The sequence below is a fragment of the Myxocyprinus asiaticus genome, chromosome 1 (assembly GCF_019703515.2).
Source record: "Myxocyprinus asiaticus isolate MX2 ecotype Aquarium Trade chromosome 1, UBuf_Myxa_2, whole genome shotgun sequence".
In the NCBI taxonomy this organism is placed as follows: domain Eukaryota; kingdom Metazoa; phylum Chordata; class Actinopteri; order Cypriniformes; family Catostomidae; genus Myxocyprinus; species Myxocyprinus asiaticus.
Window position 1 is genome coordinate 47,780,643 of NC_059344.1, and position 24,519 is coordinate 47,805,161.

General features: G+C 39.9%; 1 protein-coding gene across 2 annotated transcripts; it reads left to right on the plus strand.

Moving 5' to 3' along the window:
* The first annotated feature begins 6,856 nt into the window (after window positions 1-6,856).
* LOC127443575 (insulin-like growth factor II) lies at window positions 6,857-15,363 on the plus strand. Of its 2 annotated transcripts, none has more exons than XM_051702255.1 (4): window positions 6,857-7,007; window positions 7,361-7,496; window positions 9,031-9,206; window positions 13,892-15,363. In XM_051702255.1, exons 2-4 carry the CDS (start codon window positions 7,361-7,363, stop codon window positions 14,105-14,107), a joined length of 528 nt encoding a protein of 175 aa, XP_051558215.1. In that variant the 5' UTR covers window positions 6,857-7,007; the 3' UTR covers window positions 14,108-15,363. The 2 variants fall into 2 exon arrangements, with proteins under 2 accessions (XP_051558215.1, XP_051558220.1); XM_051702260.1 differs by having other exon boundaries at window positions 7,361-7,484.
* The last annotated feature ends 9,156 nt before the right edge of the window (window positions 15,364-24,519 follow it).

Genomic DNA, 24,519 nt, shown 5'->3' on the forward strand with positions numbered 1-24,519 from the left:
AAAAAATAATTTTGTAAAAATCCAAATAACTTTACAGATCTTTATTGTAAAGGGTTTAAACAATGTTTTCCATGCTTGTTCAGTGAACCATAAACCATTAATGAACATGCACTTGTGGAACGGTTGTTAAGACACTAACAGCTTACAGACAGTAGGCAATTAAGGTCATGGTTATAAAAACTTAGGACACTAAAGAGATCTTTCTACTGACTCTGAAAAACACCAAAAGAAAGATGCCCAGGGTCCCTGCTCATCTGCGTGAACATGCCTTAGGCATGCTGCATGGAGGCATGAGGATTGCAGATGTGGCCAGGGCAATAAATTGCAATGTCCATACTGTGAGATGCTACAGGGAGACAGGAAGGACAGCTGATCGTCCTCGCAGTGGCAGACCACATGTAACCACCTGCACAGGATCGGGACATCCGAATATCACACCTGCGGGACAGGTACAGGATGGCAACAACAACTGCCCGAGTTACACCAGGAACACACAATCCCTCCATCAGTGCTCAGACTGTCCGCAATAGGCTGAGAGAAGCTGGACTGAGGGCTTGTAGGCCTGTTGTAAGGCAGGTCCTTACCAGACATCGCCTATGGGCACAAACCCACCTTCGCTGGATCAGACAGGACTGGCAAAATGCTCTTCGCTGACGAGTCGCAGTTTTGTCTCACCAGGGGTGATGGACAGACTCGCATTTATCGTCGAAGGAATGAGCGTTACACCGAGGCCTGTACTCTGGAGCAGGATCGATTTGGAGGTGGAGGGTCTGTCATGGTCTGGGGCGGTGTGTCACAGCATCATCAGACTGAGCTTGTTGTCATTGCAGGCAATCACAACGCTGTGCATTACAGGGAAGACATCCTCCTCCCTCATGTGGTACCCTTCCTGTAGGCTCATCCTGACATGACCCTCCAGCATGACAATGCCACCAGCCATACTGCTCATTCTGTGCATGATTTCCTGCAAGACAGGAATGTCAGTGTTCTGCCATGGCCAGCAAAGAGCCCGGGCCTCAATCCCATTGTGCACGTCTGGGACCTGTTGGATCGGAGGGTGAGGGCTAGGCATTCCCCTCAGAAATGTCCAGGAATTGCTAGTGCTTCGGTGGAAGAGTGGGGTAACATCTCACAGCAAGAACTGGCAAATCTGGTGCAGTCCATGAGGAGGAGATGCACTGCAGTACTCAATGCAGCTTAATATCAAAAGCAAGTCAATCAGTATCTGGTGTGGCCACCAGCTGCATTAAGTACTGCAGTGCATCTCCTCCTCATGGACTGCACAAGATTTGCCAGTTCTTGCTGTGAGATGTTACCCCACTCTTTCACCAAGGCATTTCCAAGTTCACTGACATTTCTGGGGGGAATGGCCCTAACCCTCACCCTCCGATCTAACAGGTTCCAGATGTGCTCAAGGGGATTGAGATGTAATGCGTCTCACATTACGGACACTGCAGTTTATTGCCATGGCCACATCTCATGCCTCCCTGCAGCATGCCTATGGCACGTTCACGCAGGTGAGCAGGCACCCTAGCCATCTTTTTCTGGTATTTTTCTGAGTCAGTAGAAAAGTTTCTTTAGTGTCTTATGTTATTTTAACTGTGACCTTAATTGCCTGCCGCCTGTAAACTGTTAATGTCTTAAAGACCGTTCCACAGGTGCATGTTCATTAATTGTTTATGGTTAATTGAACAAGCATGGAAAACATTGTTTAAACCCTTTCCAATAAAGATCTGTAAAGTTATTTGGATTTTACAAGATTATCTTTAAAATACAGTATCCTGAAAAAGGGATGTTTCTTTGTGTGTGTGTGTGTGTGTGAATAAAAGCCAGTCATTGAGGATGGTGATATAATGTAACTCTATAAGGTAATCAAAAGTATAGGCTATTCTGCGTGGAAACTGCTACTTCCTCCAGTCCAAGTTCCAACAGACCTGTATAAGTCACAGGTGCAACAAGGTCCTGAATCAGAAGTGGGAGAGAGATCATGTGTTCTATTTTGTCAATGTAAATAGAAATGTTAAATTCACATTATATGTTCAATCTGCATTTCTGCACATGGCAACTCATTCTTTCAAACAATATTTATCTAGGCTTGGTTTGCTTATCAAAGTGATTATATTCAGTATTAAATGCAATGTGTAATTGTTATATAATTTTATATCAATTATGGTTCATAACTAAAGCAGTAGTCCATGGGGTGAAAACACTTAAAATGGGACACTTTCTGCTCATCTGTCAATGCTGCTGATTGTAGAATATGCTCCAAATGTCTACATCAGTTTTTGGCATAAGAATAAATTATATACATAATGACAGATGATAAAGCTTAAGTGCTTTGCTTTACCTGTAGTCATCTTATGTTCTTGTTTTAGTGAGTTCACTTCCTTGATGATTATCAGTTTTGAGGATCTTGCAGACCATCAAAGCAATTATTATTATTTTTTGCATACAGATGCTTTTCATTACTGTTATATGTGTTGCAAAAACGAAATGTAAAGATAGTATTTTAGACCATTCCATTATTTACAACCATATAGGCTGGCAAATTTTTAAGTTGCATGCTCATAGCACACAGTATTTATCACTAGTCTAATTATTATTATTATTAGACCTTATTCACAGCAGCGCCATCTTTGATTTTTAATGGGAATGACAACGAGGCTGTGAGGGATAGACTTCCAATCTATTCAATGGCACGCACTTTAGAAGGCTGTTTAAAGGTCTTAGATCACATCTGATTTTCCACAACTCATGTTGTCTGCAGTTTTTTTTTTTTTTTTTTTCTACTGAGTGTTCTTGAAAAGATATGTTTTCAATGTTTTGTCCGCGGAAAGATAAAAAATAAAAAATAAAAAATAAACTGCAGAACCGCCCATTGAAGAGACTGTATGCCTATCCCTCACGGCCTTATTGTCATTCCCATCAAAAATCAAAGATGGCGCTGCTGTGAATAAGGTCTATTTTGTCCAAATTCCTCTCACTTAAATAGTGCTAAATATTAGGCATATTATTATGTCTTCAACAAAGATTAATTCTTTCTGTGTCCTCAAATATTCCCTGGGGTGGCTAATTAGCGTATCTATTATTATTATTATTATTATTATTAGTGCACTGTGTATCTAATCAGTTTCACCATTTAACTTGAGAAGATTCCTCAGATCAAGTGAAGAATTCATTAACAACTGTCAATAAGGTGGGATTCTCTGGACTAATTCACCACAAAGATCTGTAGACCGGGCTCCTTGTTGACCTCCACAGTTGAACCTTGCTACAGCAGAAGAGGGATCATGAATTCATTGTGCAGAGCCATGTAAGGTGAGGTTTACTATCAATACAACAGAAGAATCAAGTTTAGGTCAATTTTAAATCTAAAGAGTGTAAATCAATACTTCTTCATAAATGTTTTGTCCTCGGGGAGAAATACCAGGGAACATTTGACTCGTTCCCAGAAGAGTCCACTTAAGTGACCTGTAAGAATCCTGTATTAATGCGGTTGATCTACTTTCCAAATATGTTATTCCAAGCCTCAAGACAAAAAAGAAACCAATCTTTATTCACGCAGCAGTTTCTAAACATGATGAATGGTCCTCTGTTAACTCCTACAGCGTTTTCCATGAAATTTCCAGGACAGGATGGTTTGTGGCACGGGGTTGACATGCAGTCATGAAAAACAATATGTGTCACAACAATTACAGCAACAATGTACATTATAGAACTTCTTTAAGATGTTTTCATCATGTATTATGTTCTACTGGCATGCCACAAACATAAATAAAAAATTACATAAGATCAAAAGTAAAAAAAAAAATTCTTTCTAGTAGCCTTTTGTCAGTTCTTTGGGGGTGCAATGTCAGTAATTATTTTCAGTTTCAGATTATTTATGATTAATAAAAACAGCGTTAAAAATAAACAATGCTCACATTATATATTCCCTCAGATGAAAAGGAATTGTTGTGGAATACTCAAAAGGGCAAAGTTCCCATGAGAGCTGCAGTAGCATCTGGTTTATGCCCATCAACTCAGCTTGACAGAACAGTCCATACAACAGAGGATTTTATTTGCTGTCATAACCTGTCATTTTCAATTGTAAATTTCAAATATTCTATGTGCAACAATACTATGAACAGCGGTAACGTTTAATGATATTGCATTATATTTTGCAGTGACTGGTAGCTACTCAATCATGTTGAATCAGTTGTGTTTTCTTAGCGTGCATTTGAACTTTATTTACAAACTATGTTTACTTTCACTGTATATTGAAAATTCTTATTTCCATAATATATTTTCCCCATAAATTGTCTAAATTTTCAAGGGTAATTTACAGTATATATCATCAGCAATAGTAACTTGAAAGGCATGTTTCTTGTTCCATGCTCCTCTTATAGTAATTAACAAAGTTAATAGAAAGTTAATCACATTAACACAAAACAGCAACTACTGTGAGTTGTTCATACTGTATCTATTATTTAAACAGATGAAAGGTCTATGATTTTATCTGATATTTTTAAATCCAAAAGTTACAGTTATTCACATTATTCAACTTGAAAGACAAAACCTAAAACTAGCCAGAAAATATCTAAAATGGCACCTTACTGAGATATGGAGTAGCAGGAAGCAGGCTATAGCATACCACTTAGATCACTTTTTCCTCGATAGGTAGTATCTAAGTCAGCCTGTTGAAGACCTATTGGCCTAGGCAGTCACTGGACCAGCTTTAATATGAATTCCCCTCTCAGTATTCACTTCTAAGAAGCAACCTCATGTCTGATGGCCTGTCTCTCAGGGGGATGTTCCTCCTTCAAACATACCTAAAATAAGAGACAATTTATAGTCTTCTTGACAAGAATGTTATTCCCTTTCCACTATGGCTACCGTTCCTGAGAACTTATACATGAATTCATTTTGGCAGTATTCACTTCATGTAAGTATGCAAGCTGACTTATGCCATTCTCCTCTAACGTCTCTCATCAACAAGGCATTTCCGTCCGCAGAACTGCCGCTCACTGGATGTTTTTTGTATTTTGGCACCATTCTGAGTAAACTCTAGAGACTGTTGTGCATGAAAATCCAAGGAGATCAGCAGTTACAGAAATACTCAAATCAGCCAGTCTGGCACCAAAACTCATGGCATGCCCATTCTGATGGTTGATGTGAACATTAACTAAAGCTCCTGACCCATTTCTGCATGATTTTATTCATTGCACTGCAGCCACACGATTGGCTGATTAGATAGTCGCATATATGAATAAGTAGGTGTACAGGGTGTTCCTAATAAAGTGCTCCGTGAGTGTATCTGTAATGCTCTTAATATGAATTGTATGGGATATTGTTGTATATCTCATTAAAAAAGGAGCACACAAATACAATTGTGATAATTTTCTAAAAGTATATTGTTAGGCTATTTTGCAGTGATTATTTTTCTTTTAGTCACTGCCCCCAGTTTAACCAGGTTAAGCCAAAATTCATAAGAGCAACTGTTAGAATATTAGAGCAACTTTACACTGGCTGTATTAGGTTACTATGGGCCACTAGAGCGTGCCATAGTGCATGTGCCATGATATAACGAAAGATCACAACGTGTTTTTAATCATATAAATTATATATCAAACACTATAAAGAACGTGGATTACAATTTACAGCCGAAAAATAACGTGATCCCTTATCTAATACATTTTCACAGGCTGTATAATGTGGCATTGGGTATGTCTTTTTGCAATTTCAAATGTTATAAAACGTAATTAGCAGTTATAAACTATATGGCTTGTTATTGTCTCTATATCACTGGCTGATATTAATGTTCAGTCAACGCTGGCACGTAAGTGAGATGAACGTAAAATGAGTGTTTCAGACAGACAATAGAAGTGTTCCATCATGTCCAGGCTGAGGCATGTTAGGACATGTTCATCCAATTCCATGTTATGAACTTAAGTACTTTTTTTAAACACATTTCTAGACTAGTATCAGTTATTTTCCCGCATTTTAATGCAAAATCGTTACAGTACCAGGTACCCTACATAATGTTGAGTAATGTCGTGGCTAGCGTCCAAAACAAATTGCTGCGTTTTTTTTTTTATAAAGTGAAATTTCGGCACGGTGCGTTTGTCTGCGTTCACTGAAATGCGGTGGCCAGGGCCGTAGCAGGAAATTTTGGACCCCCTGACTATATATTGCTCTTGGCCCCTTTCCTATTAAAATAATATTGAATTTGCTGACCTTTGGGCCTCTAGAATCGTTACCACATTTCATGTCACTAGCTACAGCCCTGGCGGTGGCAACCCCCTTTGTTGTGGTGAGAAGCGAAAAGAATGTTCCCTCAATTAAAATTCTTTAGGCCGACCTGTTGCCAAAAGGTATTTTAAAGCGGGGGCAATTTGACTAAGAATGCGCATCGTCATTTGGTGAACAGGTAGCCTAATACTCCCATCAAGTTGAGTATGTGCAATCAAAGACAAGCCAGTAGTGAGCGCTGCACTTTAACAATTTTGCATAAACTAGTCTCTCCAATCGGGTTATAATAATAAGTTTGGCTTGTATCTGTGTTGTTGTTGGACGCAAGAAATCGAGCGTGAGTCATCAGAAAACAATGCAATCACTCAGAATAATTCAAGAAACTGTTCAGTTTGACACTGATTTCTCTTCGGGTTAAATGCAAACGCTTGTTAATATCCGGGATACATGTTATTTAAATTTAAACGAAATATCAAATTGATTCGGAGAATATAGCCGCTCCAATTCACTCATGCGCAGGGACAGGCAGTCGAAGGGGCTGGGGGTGCGAGGGGCGGGGTATTGGGATGAGGGGCGGGTGTTGGTATAAATTGCCTTTCACTACATATTCCTTGCCTGTTCTCTGAACTTTGAGACAGCCACGAGCATCACGCATAGAGATGCAACAGACTGGAAATTAAACAGCAAGTCATACGTCTCTTCACACACCGAAAATCATAGATGATCACCATCTATCCTGTAAATCTAGCCGAAAAAAGGGGAAAAGACGATCAACGGTAAGTGAAAGTAATAATGAAATGGTTGTAGTCTTATCCATAGTGGCATAATATTTGCAAACTCGTGGGCTATCCACACCTACCTCATTGGTTATGATTGTGCATTTATAAATCACAATGAAAAACGTGTAAAACTTAGAAAAGGATTTGAGAATGATCACAATTTCGAGAAGTTGCGCTCCAAATAGTGCGCTATCGCCAGGGTTGTTTTAAGGGCTCTTGATTGTATCATTTTGGTCTTTGTGCCCATCATTGAAAAACAAAATCCCATCAGTGCATGTAGGCCTATGTTTAAATTCCTCATTTATGAATACGATTTTGCTTCTAATGTATTACATGTTTTCATTTCGCAGATGTCCTCACTGACTAGAGTACTCTTCATTTTGTCATCGTTAATGTTCACAGTCTACGCTGCCACGGAGACTCTTTGTGGTGCAGAACTGGTGGATGCTCTGCAGTTCGTGTGTGGAGAGAAAGGTTTTTATATCAGTAAGAGTAATATTTACAGTGCTGTGTGATAAAGTTGTCAGAAATATGGTATAATCCAAAAGCCGTTTCTAAAACTATTACATTAGTTAGTAGTCATAGTAAATGGCATTGTCCCTGTTGATGTCCTTTATATTTCGGGTGGTATTTTTGCATTTTTTTGATGAGACTATTTATTAATGCTGCCCATTTCTTATTTCTTTATGTTTTGTCTGCTCAGTTCTTTAATGCTGCTAGGTTTTAGAGTGGCAGTGAATCTGTGTCAGCTTGTTAACTCAGAGAGGAAAGAAAAGATTGCAAAATTGTTATATACTGGTTGTTCTTTGGCTTCCTCCCTCCCTATCCCCACCCCCCGTTCCTATCAGATGACTGTGGACTTCCCCCTTTTGTACCTCTCCTGCTGTTCTTTATCTTTTATCTCTGTTTAGTAGGCAAATGGCAAGGTTAAAGGATTCATTTTGATAGCTATTCACACATCACTGTAATATAAAACAATATTTCAACCTTGTCTCATAAAATGAACGTTACTCTTTCTGCATTTTTGCAAACTGACTTTTTACGTGCTGCCTTATACGTTTTGTCACAGTTTCCTGGTGAAATTAACACTACAGGCTCTACAACAACTGTACATTTTAGTCACTTGCACGACTGCAATGGATGATTCTGACTTAATAAACACGTATTTTTCGTACTCACATCACTCACACGCTATGTTATGATATCAAAACACTTTTACTACAACGCACCATTGAAAAACGATAAATTTTAACGCTTGTATTACAGACTCTCCCACATTTACACACTTATTCCAATGTGATTAGATTGCGCGGTAGCTCACCTGATAGAGTGTTGGATTTTAAACTCAGAAGTCTGGAGTTTTAACACGCAAGCTGACAAGTTAGACGAAAGTGTCATAGAAGCAACAAGAGATGATGTGGTTGCTTCAGAAAATGTGCTTTTCATTTAGCATTTTGTTTTTGGAAACTAGCCATTTGTTTTTGATTTGTTCACCTCTCATTTGCTTTTAGGACACTATTGGTTAAGTTTAGGCTAAAGTTTTAGGTTAGGGAGGCCTTTTACTCATTAAAACCTGCATCCAATATCAACCTTAAAAACCTAATTTGATTAATACATAATTTCTCTCACTGTTGGCACCCCCCGCTGGACGTTTCACTAGAAAACTGCAGCAAAACCTGTAATAAGGCACGTAATTTTCGTTTTGCAAAAATGTTGCCCCCATCACGTTGTTGTTAAATATTCATGAGATCAGGCTGCAATATTTGGTTTTCTGCAGTGCACTGTTGCTTACTTTAAAGTCAGGATCCTTATTAAATTGGTTAATGCCAAAATATTACAAGGGAGTGACAAACAACACAATAGAAAGGTCTGTCAATGCCGTCTCAGAATGCAGAGAGCCGACATGCTGACTAGCACATGTGGGATTTAGAGTAAAAACAATAGGGCATGAATTGGTAGCATTGGTCCCTTTCCAGGGGAACCCAGGAGTTGATCTCTTACCTTCTCTTCCCCCACCCAGGCAGGCCAAACAGAACACACGGCCGCCGTTCTCGCACTGGAATTGTTGAACAATGCTGCTTTCAGAGCTGTAGCCTGAGTCTGCTGCAGCAGTACTGTGCCAGACCTGTGAAGTACGAGCGAGATCTTTCCTCCACCTTACTGCAGGTCTTTCCAGTGTCACAGTCTCTTCACAAGGTACTTGAAGCTGCTTATCTTCCCCTCCCCTAATCGAAAGCCCGGTACAATAATTTTGCTGAACCCACAAAACATAGACTCAGACCAGACAGGCTAGTCAGACATGAGCCTGTTTTTATCACACTAAAATCAATATTAACCATGTCTCTTTTCTCAAAATTGCTGAGCGATGTGGAAAATGGCACAGATCATCAGAAATCTGTGGAGTGCATTAAAGAGGTTGTACTAACAACATTAAGGGAGACCGTTCCACAAAAAAAGGCCATGGTAACACCATGAAACTCTATTGGACAGCAAGTGGAATGATGTCATTATTCTAAGCACCAAAACAAGTACAAGTGTTGTGCCACATTCTGGCAAATTTTTATGCCATGTGCTCTTGGCATGGAAATATGTCAAGCATTGGCAAGACAGTAGGCCAGCTGGCCGTGGCTTGGATTTCAAAACAACAAAAACAAACAACCGAACAACACAATTGTCAGCCCCACTTGAGAACAGAACATTCGCACTGTGAGTGCATCAGAAGTGCAGCACAGCCTGAGGGCACTGTGCTTGTCATGCTGGAGAGGTTGTGGAGGTCAGTTGTAGTCAGAGTGTGTTTACCGTACTGGGGCATCGAGCAGGAACACATCAAAGAGCAGCCTCTGTTTGTGTCTGTATGTGTCTCTGTCTACAGGCTGTGTCAAAAATGAACTATTATGAAAGGAATATTCCGGGTTCAATACATTAAGCTCAGTCGACAGCATTTGTGGCATATTGTTGATTACCACAAAAATTAATTTCATCTTGTCCCAACTTTTCTTAAAAAAAAAAAAGCAAAAGCAAAAATCTGGATTGCAGTGAGGCACTTACAATGGGAGTGAATGGGGCCAATCCGTAAACATTAAAATACACACTGTTTCAAATGTTTAGCCACAAGACATAAACGATATGCCTGTTAACATAATTTTAGTGTGATAAAATTGCTTGCTAACATTTTCTGTGTAAAGTCATATCCAATAAAAAAAAAATTTGTTGCCTTGTGTCAACACTGTAAACCCGAAAACAACCTTAAAAACAATGATTTTAACAACTTTACAACTCAAATAATACACAGGGTTTAACAGAAGAATTAATGTATGTGCTTTTATAAAATTATAATAAGCTTCACATTTCTACATTTAAACTCTCAAAAAATTGTCCCCATGGGGCAGCTGTGGCTCAGGTGGTAGAGCAGGTTGGCCACTAATCACAGGGTTAGCAGTTCAATTCCCAGCCCACATGACTCCACACACTGAAGGTCCTTGGGCAAAACACTGAACCCCAAGTTGCTCCCAATGGCATGCCTTGCATGGCAGCTCTGCTATCATTTGTGTGTGTGTGAATGGGTGAATGAGTCACAATGTAAAGCACTTTGGAACCACTAAGGCTAAAAAAGGCACTATAAAAGTGCAGACCATTTACCATTCACTTCCATTGTAAGCACCTCACTGTAACCTCAATTTTTGCTTATTTTATTTTCTTTTAAGAAAAGGAGGGCCCTGTTGATTGTCAAATGCTGTCAATTGAGCTTAAAGGGATAGTTTACCCAAAAATGAAAATTCTCTCATCATTTACTCACCCTCATGCCATCCCAGTTGTTTATGACTTGCTTTCATCTGCTGAACTCAAATTAAGAATTTTTGAAGAATTTCTTAGTTCTGTAGGTCCATGCAATGCAAGAGAATGGGTGCCAAAATTTTTAAGCTCCAAAAATCACATAAGTCAGTATTAAAGTAATCCATAAGACTCAAGTGGTTAAATCAATGTCTTAAGAAGCGATATGATAGGTGTTTGTGAGAAACTGATCACATTCATATTGTGTTTTTGGTGATTCACATTCTTCATGCATACCGCCACCTACTGGGCAGCCAGAAGAATTTCAAGCAAAAAAGGACTTAAGGACTTAAATATTTTTCTGTTTCTCACCCACACCTATCATATCACTTATGAAAATATGGATACTGGAGTCTTATTGATCACTTTTATGATAGAGTGTCAACATTTTGGCACCCATTCTTTTGCATTGTATGGACCAACAGAGCTCAAATATTCTTCTAAAAATCACAATTTATGTTCTGCAGAAGAAAGACAGTTATACATATCTGGGATGCATGAGGGTGAGTAAATGATGAGAGAACTTTCATTCTTGGGTGAACTAGCCCTTTAACTTGTATTGAACCCAGATATTTCCTCTACTGGTCAATATTCACCCAGTGGAATTGGTTTACAGGGGCATTTTTGGTTTGTTTTCTTACCAAATTAAAACACAGTGTGCCATTAATTTATGTCAAACACATCTGTTAAATTCATTGAAATATATTCTCAGAATAATTATAGCAGTTACCTGTCAAATGAAATAAACAATTTTGACATTTTGTGAGTTTTTATCAGGGTCAGAGCTGATTTAGTTTTTTCTTTTCTTTTTTTTTTTCATGAAAACCACTTATTAGTTACACATTTAATATCACCTCTGAGTGACTGAAAACAGAACAAATCTGACAGCTATGGGTCTACAAAGACACCAAACCACAAATGTAATCACTGGATAGGCCTAGAATAGAATATTATAAAATATACTACTGTAAATGCCCCAAGCCCTGGTTAATTTCAGACCCTGACTACAGGTATATTACAACCCCAATTCTGAAAAAGTTGGGACAGTATGGAAAATGCTAATAAAAGCAAAAAGGAGGTATTTGCAAATTATATTCACCCTTTGCTATATTGAAAGCTCTACAACTAAACATTATATGTTGTTTTACCTTGTGAATTTAATTTTTTTTTTTTTTTGAAAATGTACAGTAATTTCAAATCAGATGATTGCAACACACTCTAAAAAAGTTGGGACAGTTGAGTGTTTACCATTGTGAAACATCACCATTTCTTCTAATAACACTTATTAAGCATTTAGGCAATGAAGACACAAGTTTGTTAAGTTTAAAAAGTGGAATTTTCCCCCATTCATCCATTGTGCAGGTCTTCAGCTGCACAATTGTACGAGGTCTTCATTGCCATATTGTGCTCTTCATAATGCACCACACATTCTCAATTGGAGATGGTCAGGACTGCAGGCAGGCCAATCTAGCACCCGCACTCTCTGCTTATTCGGCCAGTATGTGGTTTGAAGTTGTCCTGCTGAAAATGCCGGGACGTCCCTGGAAAAGACAGTGCTGGATGGCAGTATATGCTGCTCCAAAATTTTTACATATCTGCCTGCATTAATGGTGCCCTCACAGATGTGCAAGTTACCCATGCCATGGTTACTGACACACCCCCTGGCCCATACAGACACTGGCTTTGGACCTGATGCTGATAACAGTGTGAACGGACTTTTTCATCTTTGGCCAGGAGAACACGATGGCTGTGCTTTTCAAAAACTATTTTAAATGTGGACTCATAGGACCAAAAAACATGGTTCCACTATTCTAGCCCAGAGAAGTTGGCAGCGCTTCTGGACAGTGTTGATGTAGGGCTTCTGCTTTGCATAGTAAAGTCTTAAATTGCATCTATGGATGCAGCGGCGAATGGTGTTGACTAACAAAGGTTTACTAAAGTAATCCTAAACCCATGTTCGTGTTATCCATTACAGATGAATGATGTTTTTTAAGACAGTGATGTCTGAGTATCAGAGATCACATGCATTCAGAAGTGGTTTTCGTCTTGCCCTTTACGCACCAGATTCCTTGAATCTTGTAACTATTTTGTGCACTGTAGAGGGTGAAATGCTCGAAATCCTTCCAGTTTGTCTTTGGGGAACATTGTTCATAAAGTGCTGGATTATTTGCTGAAGCATCTGTTGGCAAACTGACAAGTCTTGATGATCCTTGCTCTTGAAGGACTAGGCTGATTTTGGAGGCTCCTTATTTACTATGACACGATTGCCTCACCTGTTTCACATCTCCTGTTTCACATCACCTTGTTATTTTAACTCGTCAAATTGTTATTAGTCTTAAATTGCCCGTCTCAATTATCTGATTTGAAATTACTGTACATAAAAAATAAAAAATGAAATTCACAAGGTAAAACATCATATAATGTTTAGTTTTAGTGCTTTCAATATAGCAAAGGGTGAATATAATTGACAAATAACTCCTTTTTGTTTTTATTAGCATTTTTCATAGTGTCCCAACTTTTTTGGAATTGGGGTTGTAGATCTGAAACTACTGTTTGTCTTTGTGCGTGACCACAATGAACTGTATCAAAACTAATATTTCAGTTGACATTGATATGAAATGAGTATAGGAGAAAGTTAAAGGGATAGTTTACCAAAAAATATAAGTTCTGTCATCATTTACTCACCCTCAGATTGTTCCAAACCTTTATGACTTTTTCCTTCCATGGCAGAATATTCGGGGCTGACAGCCTCAGTCACCATTCACTTTCATTGCATCCCTTTTCAAAACAGCTAAATGTAATGGTAACTGAGGCTGTCAGTCCCTAACCTTCTGCCAAACATCTCCTTTTGTGTTTTGTGGAAGAAGGAAAGTCATTCAGGTTTGGAATGACATGATGACAAAATTTTAATTGTAGGGTTAACTGTCCCTTTAACACAAAGTCAGGAAAGGCAGGAGTTTTATAGCATGTCAAATATGACAAATCAATGGATTACAAGCACTAACTGAAAATGACGTTACTCAAGTACTGCAATTTCTTTTGTTTTACAGGATGCCTCAAGAACGCCTCTGAGTGTGAAATATTCCAAATATGAAGTGTGGCAAAGAAAGGCTGCCCAAAGGTTAAGGAGGGGGGTCCCTTCCATCCTGCTTGCCAGAAATTTTAGGAGGCAGGTGGAGAAAATCAAAGATGAGGAGCAAACTAATTTCCACCGGCCCCTCATTACCCTCCCCGACAGATATCCTGAAATCCTTCCAAACATCTAGATCAACACTTCCAACAAGTGATGCCCAGCCTTCCAATGTGGCAACAAACAATGGATTATAGCCAGTTCATGGTCAGCAGAGGCACTTTTTTCGTGAATCATGCCACTCATCATCAAACCAGAGAGAGATGAATTCAGTCTTGGTGAATATCACCAGGATGCCCAGACTGATACTTTGGATGTTGCTAGAATGCCATTGTCAAAAGCCTGCAATCTGCAAAAGCAATTATGGTTCTGTCTTGCTTGCACCCTATTTCGAATGTCATATTTTAAGGAATGAATTTATCGAGATTAGAGTCCTTTACCCGCACCTTTAAAGTGCCACCTCCATGGCATAAAAACAGAAGAAAAGTACGAAGAAAAGAATGTTGGCTGGCTATGCAAAGCCAAGGACTGACGTTAACAGCACTATTTTTTTGATGAACTGCTCAAAATGATAACATTATGGTGCTAACTTTGCAAATGGACTCAAAAAGAGTTTGTTGAAGAGTTTTTCCATTTTAGGAAAAAAAAAACAAAGACTGTATTCAAAAGACAATTCAAAAACACTGGTTGTTTGGTAATGATCCCAACCAGAAAATTTTTTTTTTCCAGGCTTGGCTGTTCAAGATCCATCTTCTGTGCCCTGGAAAATTAAGTGAAGCCATTGCTATCAAATGAGATGGCATTGCAATTGAAGGCAGAAAACATCACAAAATATTGAAGCTAAGAATCCATAACCAAGTCATCTTTGACTTTGGGCAAGAGCAGTCTTGCACGTTTTAAGGTGTCACATACTTGTACCATAACATTCCTGTTTGCAATTTGAGTCTCTGCCATTTTATCTTTGCAATTTGTCTTTACTGCTATTTAGACAGTATTTTACACATATACAAAAGAATGAAATAATCGTTTTAAAGGGAAAAATCTGCAATAACTTTTTACATGTTGTCAACATACAATTGTAGTATTCCAGTGCTTTTGCTTGAAAATAAATACTTGAATATGTATGAATAGTCTTATGAGATGTTGCCATTGACCCTATTATGACCAGTCTTGCGAATTGAGCCACCAAACATTTTCTACAAGTAATGGCACTGTATCAAGGCATTATTTATTTTGATATGAAACCCATAAAAATCAGTCCCAATGAGAGATTACATGCACAAATGTCAGATTTTTGTATATGATCTTTTTTAGTTGTTCTGCTTATGTATGTAGATGCTATGTACCAAAAATTCCATGCCTCCTTTTTTAAGTAAAGTCAGTGGAAGCTTCTGAATTTGTGTCTTGTCTCACTTCATCTTCTGCATGTTGCCATTTACAAATCTCTAATAGGTGGGTGGGTGGATGAACTTTAAGCTTTTGGAATGCTGCGACCTCGTACTGAGACGTGCAGGTGAGTGCAGACCTCTGGTTGAGGTTGTTTTTTATTTTAGTCATTTTGCACACAGGCAGTGACCTGGCTGCCCTAAGGGTGAAGGCTGGAGAATACTTACTCTTGATGATTTGCTGACTAACCTTGACGAAATGTCATAGGTCAGCTCAGAAACATGCAGGCTCCATATCAGCTGTTCACAATGAAAAGGTGAGCTTCCACATCTTCAGTGCCCTTTCTGAACCCAGTCTCCCTTTTTCTAGGTACTAAGATACTCCGCTATAATCAATTCTGCCATGCTAATGCAAAACACAACACACTTTGTCAAAATGGATCGAAATCAGGTCTCTTTGGACTATATGATCCTAAAACAGACCGGGTCAGCTTAACTATGCTCAGATTCAGACAAAATAGAGAGGGAAAATTGCAGTTTTTGTTGCAGTGACTGTTTTGCAATTGCAGGGCAGAATTGCTGTTGTGACCAGTGGAATTCTTCCTGGAAATTTTTTAAGCAGCATACAGATGGTGCTACCAAAATGGGAATAGTTTCTTGTGAAAAGGAGGAACATGCTTAAAGAGTGCACAGCTACAGTATAGCAAAGAGGTTTATATAAAAAAGGCTCTTTTATCAATAATCAATCATATTTGGTTGACAGGTGATCACATAACATCAAAAGGCTGATATGAGGGAGCCTGGGTAGCTCAGCGAGTAAAGACGCTGGCTACCACCCCTGGAGTCATGAGTTTGAATCCAGGGTGTGCTGAGTGACTCCAGCCAGGTTGCCTCCTAAGCAACCAAATTGTCCCGCTTGCTAGGGAGAGTAACGTCACATGGGGTAACCTCCTTGTGGACACTATAATGTGGTTCTTGCTCTCATGGGGCGCGTGGTGAGTTGTGCATGGATGCTACGGAGAATAGAGTAAAACCTCCACACGTGCTACGTCTCCGCGGTAAAGCGCTCAACAAGCCATGTGATAAGATGCGTGGATTGACGGTCTCAGACGTAGAGGCAACTAAGATTCATACTCCACCACCCGGATTGAGGTGAGTCACTACGCTTCAGCTACTTAGAGCGCATTGGGAATTGGGCATTCCAAATTGGGGAGAAAAGGGTAGAAAAAAAAAGCTGATGTCACGAGGCTCTCCCTCACTGTCAGTCACCTGCTCTCACTCGCCCGAGTTTTAGTCATGTGCACCTGCAGCTTTTCTTCGCCTCGTTAAGACTTGCACTTAAACCTCACTCTGAGGTTACGTTTACACAACAACGATGTACTAAAAATGGAAACGTTTTTCCTTTGCGTTTTTGAAAAGTTTTGCGTACAGACGTTCTACTCACCTGTGCTAATCTCACCTGTTTGTCCATGATCTGCTTTGTGAAACCTGAGTTTACTGCATATCTACTTACCTGTTTGAAACTTACCTGTTATACCACGAGCCTCTCTGAATGTTCAGGAAACGTGACTTTAAGAACTCTGAAAATACTTTGTGTTTTGATATACTAACCTGCTCCTCTGTTTATGAACGTGACTTACCTGTGACACTGTCTGACGTTGAAGTTACCTGTTTGGGCACGTGTTGATTTGGAAATTACCATTTATGGATTTGTGCCTTCTGCCTTGGTTCACTGTTTGATCATAGATTGTCTCCAAAGACTTTGTACTGCACCTGAATACTTACCTTGCTTGCTTACCAGCTTTTCCTGTGTCCAGTGTAATAAACTCCCGCATCTGGGTTTATCTCAATCTCCTGAGTTGGCGTGTCATTACAGCTGATATGAAAGATATCAGTTTAATCAGTTTAGTATGTTAATGGCAGAATGTTCAGATGTCATATAGGATCAACAGCATGTTCAACTACACCTCACCCAGCCCAGCTCCACACCAAACCCTGGAAACTCTATGGGCCCAAACCTGCTTCATACCTTATAAAAATTTGGAAAGTCCAAATGCCAGATATTAATTTGCCTGTATTTGTGCTTTGGGGATATTTATGAAAGAGTGGTTGAAATGTGATTTAAAGACAGAGTTGTTTTCTTTCCAGCCTGAGGTTTGTGGCGCTATCAGCAATATGGGGGAAAAAACAAGAAGGATACCTGAAGGCTCAACTTCAAAGGCACCGTGTTTCTTGAGCTCACTCTTTGGCAGCTGAAACTATTGCTGTAAATGAATCTATCAGCTCTCCATATTGTCTTTTATCTGTTCTTCTCCTCTTGTATCTGATGTATCATGGGAATAGAAGAATGCTGTGTAAATTAGCAAGATGATTTGTGGTTCATGTGTAAACCCAAATAGCACAGAATATGTTTGATGCTAAGTTGAATAACTTTGCGGGAATAATGCGGAATTACTCATATTTACTATTCATATGCTTCCTGCCCAAATATGTCTGGCTAGTAGAGAGTTAACTGAGGACAACCCAAGCCTTGAAGAACAGATTCACACTAACACAGTGTGCCTGTTGTTCAGTCTATTGTGTGAAGTGAAAGCTGCAACTATTGATGCCCCACTGAGCAAGATATCTGATGTCTAATGTGTAGCCTGCAATCTCTAATAAGCAAACAAATGACTGCCTGACCAGCCCTCTGCTGTGAAATGTTTTAGAAGTCCACAAAAGACAAATATAGCAATAGCAAAAATGTAGAACATTAGTCATTTACCTTTCAACAGTCTTCAACGCCATCTGTTGATGTGTCATGGCGAAGTGTTGTCTGTTCACTGTGTCTCTTGCAGTTATGCCTCCATCCCATTTACAGTAATGTATGGCCAAAACACATGAACATAAATACATAGGGGATCAATCACATTTACAAACATCATATAACATTTCAAAGCATCCATGAAATGTTCAGAAAGTAGATTGTCTTCATGTTTCTCCAGAGTAAATCTTTACAGTGACAAAATTTGGTGTTTCGGGATTCCACAATGTTCTTAATTGTTAATGATGCATACAAGCAAACTGTGGCCAAAATGGAAGTCAGTGGTGGATATTTAAGAAAGTTGTTCACACTTATCAATTGCCCTTTTGACTGATTTTCTTGTGAGACAGCCAATAGTAATACAACCTTATTTTCACTCTCCCTTTTGTCTTGCAAATGCTGGGCTTTTGAGACTTTAACTATTGACCCTAAATTATTGACAGCACATGTAATCAAAGGCATTACACAAATACAATGCAAGTTTTAGCTGAACATTTCTTCTGAAAGAGTATTACTCCAAATTACAATTTGCCAATACCATTCTTCAATTTCAACAAAGATGCTCTTTGTATTACTTGTACACAGTTCTCTTAATTACTGCATTGGGATGAGTGCATTTACCCACATCACCTTGCATAACCCTATTACGCAGAAATCCAAACTTGTTTGAGCACATGTGCTGAGGGAGTGGGACATTCACTGTGACATGCTGGATACTCTCAGCAGAATTCAGCAGCAACATGGGGCAGGCTGCCATGATGCTTAGTGCATGAGAAAAGAGAGCAGACAGAAAGAGCAGGGCAGGTTATGAACTTTCACTCACAAATCCATGCGTACACTCTTACATACTCTTGTAAACACACACACACACACACACACACACACATACACACACACACACACACACACACAAACTTGTTTTTATATCATTGTGGGGACTCTCCATAGACTTCCATGCATTTTATGGATTTTCTACAGATCTAATGATAATTTCTATCCCCTAACCCTAAACCACACACACACACACACACATATATATATATATATATATATATATATATATATATATATATATATATATATATATATATATATTACTGTATATAAATACAGTACTGTGCAAAAGTCTTAGGCACATAAGATGTTTCACAAAAGCATTTGTCTAAAAATGGTTATTTATATCTTTAGCTTTAGTGTGCCAATAGGAAATATAAATGTTAGACTCCCAAACATTACTTTTGCTAATAGAAAAGATTAGAATAGAAGAACAGGGAGCCCTGCAACAGATGTCATGGCCTCCACAAAGCCCCCCACTGAACATCGTGTGTTTCTGAGATTGCATAAAGAGACAGAAGCAACTGAGACAGCCTAAATAGATAGAAGAACTGTGGCGAATTCTCCAAGAAGCTTGGAACATCCTATCTGCCAACAACCAAGAAAAACTGTGTCCAGGTGTACCTAGGAGAATTGGTGCTGTTTTAAAGGCAAAGGTGGTCACACCGAATATTGATTTAGCTTTTTTATGTTTACTGGACTTTGTATGACATTAAGCGATAAATGAAAACTATTTATTTCATTATTTTTGAAGACATCCTCACTAGGCAACATTTTTCACAAGTATATATATATATATATATATATATATATATATATATATATATATATATATATATATAAATATGTCTTGGTGGAACCAAGACATATTTATTGTTTTATATTTATTAAAATGGAATTCTATTGGAAGACATACACACACTGTTTACGCTAAAGTACAATTTTCCGTTTAATACGTACAGTATATATAACCTATAAATATTTTATGTTTCTGTAGGGGGCCTTGTCTGCCTCTGGTTAAGTTAACATATAACCTCTTTGTAATGTTTAATGTGTGTGTTCATGTATATCATGTCTTTTATTTTGTATTCTAGTTCCTGTTTCATGTCATGTGTTCCCTAGTCATGTGATGTCCTGTTTTCCCTCCATGTTCATGTGTCTTGTTTTCATTGGTTCATTGTCTTGTTATCTTGTTATCAGTTCTGTCTGTTCATTGGTCATCTTTGTCATGTATTCTCCCATGTCTAGTATTTAAGCCCTCATGTTTTCCATTGTCCCTTGTCAGATATTGTGTTTGGTAACGTGTAACAAGTCCAAGTCAAGTCCAAGTCAAGTCCAAGTCAAGTCAAGTCAAGTTTATGTTCATGTAAACTGTTCATGTTTATGTTTTGTTTAGTTCACATCTATAGTTAGGGTTTTGGATTTCACGACTGTAAATAAAACTGCACTTGGGTTCTTCAATTCATCGTCATCGTCTTCATCATTGTCAGTGCCAGCCACTTGTTACAGAATACCTGACCGACAAATATGAACCCAACAGTTCAACTCCTCCGCCTACGACAGGGGAACCATCCCCTGGAGGAATATGTAGAGGATTTCTGCGCTCTGGCCTGCCAGGTGGACTTTAATGAGGTGGCCCTCAAGGACTGTTTCCGATTTGGATTAAATGAGCCCATCTCTTCTCTGATGCCAGGCAGTCAAGTACCTACAACCTGGCTCAATATATCGACCTCGCCCTGCAGATTATTGGTTCCACGTTCACTTTGGGGGAGGTGGATGCCGAGCCAGAGGTCCACGACATGGCCGCCGAGCCAGAGTTCCTCGTCGTAGTCGCTGAGCTGGCGCCATCTTTTGTTCCATGCCACGTCACAGCAACGCCTCAGCCTGCCCCATGCCACGTCACAGCAACGCCTCAGCCTGCTCCATGCCACGTCACAGCAACGCCTCAGCCTGCTCCATGCCACGTCACAGCAACGCCTCAGCCTGCTCCATGCCACGTCACAGCAACGCCTCAGCCTGCTCCATGCCACGTCACAGCAACGCCTCAGCCTGCTCCATGCCACGTCACAGCAACGCCTCAGCCTGCTCCATGCCACGTCACAGCAACGCCTCAGCCTGCTCCATGCCATGTCACAGCAACGCCTCAGCCTGCTCCATGCCACGTCACAGCAACGCCTCAGCCTGCTCCATGCCACGTCACAGCAACGCCTCAGCCTGCTCCATGCCACGTCACAGCAACGCCTCAGCATGCTCCATGCCACGTCACAGCAACGCCTCAGCCTGCTCCATGCCACGTCACAGCCACGCCTCAGCCTGCTCCATGCCACGTCACAGCCACGCCTCAGCCTGCTCCATGCCACGTCACAGCCACGCCTGAGCCTGCTCCATGCCACGTCACAGCCACGCCTGAGCCTGCTCCATGCCACGTCACAGCCACGCCTGAGCCTGCTCCATGCCACGTCACAGCCACGCCTGAGCCTGCTCCATGCCACGTCACAGCCATGCCTGAATCTGTTCCATGCCATGTCATGGCCACATCTGAGCAGTTGGACCTGGAGATGTTTCCCGCCCTTGTATCAACTCTGGTTGCAGGCAAGGGGAACTTTCAATCCTCTGACCCTGCCTGGACCCTCAGAGCCCTGGACTCCGCCTTGGCCTGTCAGTCCCTCGACATTGCCTCAGCTCTGCGTTCCCTCGGCTCCACTGCGGTCCTTCAGCCTTTTGGTTTTGCCGGGGTCCCTCGTCCCTCCGGCTCCTCCTTGGTCTGTCAGTCACCTGGCTCCGCCTTGGCTCTCCGATCCTCTGGCTGTGCCTCCTCCCTCCGATCTGTCAGCTCCACTGAGGACCTCCTTCCCTACAGCTCCGCCTTGGTCCTCAGTCCCACCGGCTCCGCCTCTGTCTTCTGATCCCCCAGCTCTGCCTTGCAACTCCGAGCCTCCAGCACTGCCTTGGTCCTCCCTGCCATCGGCTCCACCCTGGCCCTTTGAGTCTTCGGCTGCTCTCTGGGCACCAAGTTCCATGGTGTCGCCCTTCAAGTTTCTCACGGCTCCGCTTTCCATGGCTCCACCCCTCAAGTCTCTCACAACCCCACCTTCTACAGCTCCACCCCTCGAGCCTCTCAGGGCCCCACCTTCCATTCACTCTGCCCTGGTCCCATGCCCCACGCCCTGTCTCGCCAGGCCACACCCCACGCCTCAAGACCAACCCCCCCCCCCCCCCAGCTCCCTACAAAACTTTGGAACTATGTCATGTTTTGTGTTTGTTCATGATTTGGGGCATCGGGAGCCACCCCTGGTGGATATGTAATGTTTAATGTGTTCATGTATATCATATCTTTTATTTTGTATTCTAGTTCCTGTTTCATGTCATGTGTTCCCTAGTTATGTGATGTCCTGTTTTCCCTCCATGTTCATGTGTCTTGTTTTCATTGGTTCATTGTCTTGTTATCTTGTTATCAGTTCTGTCTGTTCATTAGTTCATTGGTGTGCAGTTGGTGTAAACAGTTAACTTTACAAAATTTGGTTGGTCAAATAAAGGGTTGTGTCAAATATTATCTGGGTATTTTCACCTAATTTAGGGCTTTATTAATCCAAATTATTTTATAGGCGAGTAAATAAACTACTGTGTAGCTGACCAACTTTGTTGCTCGTTCAGCATTTCCCATGGTATCTCTCAGAAAACAACTTTTCTGCTGTCCATGGTCCTGAAAATGGTCCTTGACGATGTCTTATAATGGAAGTTCTCCTTACAGTTAACCGTTATTATGTTGATTACCATAAACACAGTAAATGCACACAAGCTGGAAAAAGGTCTTTCCCAACATGACTTGCCAACCTATGGACATTGATTTACCAATAAACATGGTAACCTTCCAGAACACATCAGAATACAGCAGACTGTGAAAGGAGAGGTTTTCTCATTGAAAGATATACCGTACTTGTGTGGTTTCCCAGAATTTGACACCTGCAAATTTCAACAGGTGTGCAGTACAAATACAATTGGCCCCATTCACTTCCATTGTAAGTGCCTCAATGTAACTCAATTTTTACTTTTTTTTTTTTTTTTTTTTTTTAAAGAAAAGGAGGAACGAGTCGAAATTAATTTTTGTGGTAATCAACATTATGCCACAAATGCTGTTGATTGAGCTTAACTTGTATTAAACCCGGAACATTCCTTTAACATACAGTAGTTTAACTTAGTCCAGACAGTCTCAAATGAAAGTCAAAAACAAGAGAAACAATTTATTTCAATCAGATGACATTTAAGGCATGAGATGTCATAAGCTATTTTTATCATGCCAATCATTTCTAAATCTAAATAAATTAGAATGTTTTTAAATGTATCAGAATATAACAAATTGAGGGGTGAGCTAAGACACAACAAAAACTTGACAAAGTAGGTCAGTGATCTTTCTTTTTATGATGAGATAATTCATGCCTTATCTAAACACTGCTATGGAGTTCTAGGCTACAGATAGTCTGAACAGAAACAGGATGTAGTCACAGTCTATAGCTTACTAGGATTTGTGTTTCTAATAACAGTTATGCATTTACTTTAGTTAATGATACGGGCCTAATTGTTTTACATTTTATGAGACAACCTCTATGGTCACAAACTCTATGTTTTATGGAAACAACACATCTCTAATTGTTTTTTTTAATGTCTTTAATTTCAAGTATGCTTTTATAACAGCAACCACAACATTACCTCTGAAACAGGATATAAATATACAATTCAGTAGTTCGCAAGTTAATGTAATCCTGCAATGAGGACAATGAGGATAGTGTAAACGTGTTTATCTCACTGTCCCTGGCCGAGGGCTCGAGACTTGACCCGAAGACTTAGTTTAGTTATTAATGAATAGACAGAGGGAGTGGGGGTGGTGGAGGGTTGCTGGAAGAATAGTCGCAACATGAAGGTAAGCAGCTGTTTATATATGCTTACTCTGGCAATGTGATTGGTCAGATTAAATGAACATGCTCCTCCCAAACTTTATGAAACTCCATTTGTTTAAAAGGAATTAACATTTTGTCTTTCAAAATGTACGTTCCCTTATAAATGACAATGTAACTTAGGCTGCTAGTGACTCAATGGTACTGATGCATTTAGATTAACTCTGCAAGTCCTCCTGGAAAAGAACTGATCCATTATTTAGGAATTTTGCCAGATGTTCACCAAAATACAGCTTGTGCAATTTCTATGGGTAAGACTCTCAAAATGTCTATAACTATATAAAACTATACACAGAATTCAGAAAGGGTGAACATAGACCAGACTTTGGTATTATTGTAACATTTCTAAGCAGAACACTGAAGCCAGGTTATTCATTTTCTGTTAAATTTCTGTGTTATCTGTCAATAAGATTTTGGGACTTACTGGTGAATCAAAGGTTCTTGGATCTGAATAATAATGATTTTGGTTATTTTGTGTTTAACATTTATCTTCACTGTAAATCAGACAGGAGCCAGAAATTATAGTAAAAAGAAATCAGCAAAAAAAATTACATAACAAGACCTCCAAACAACA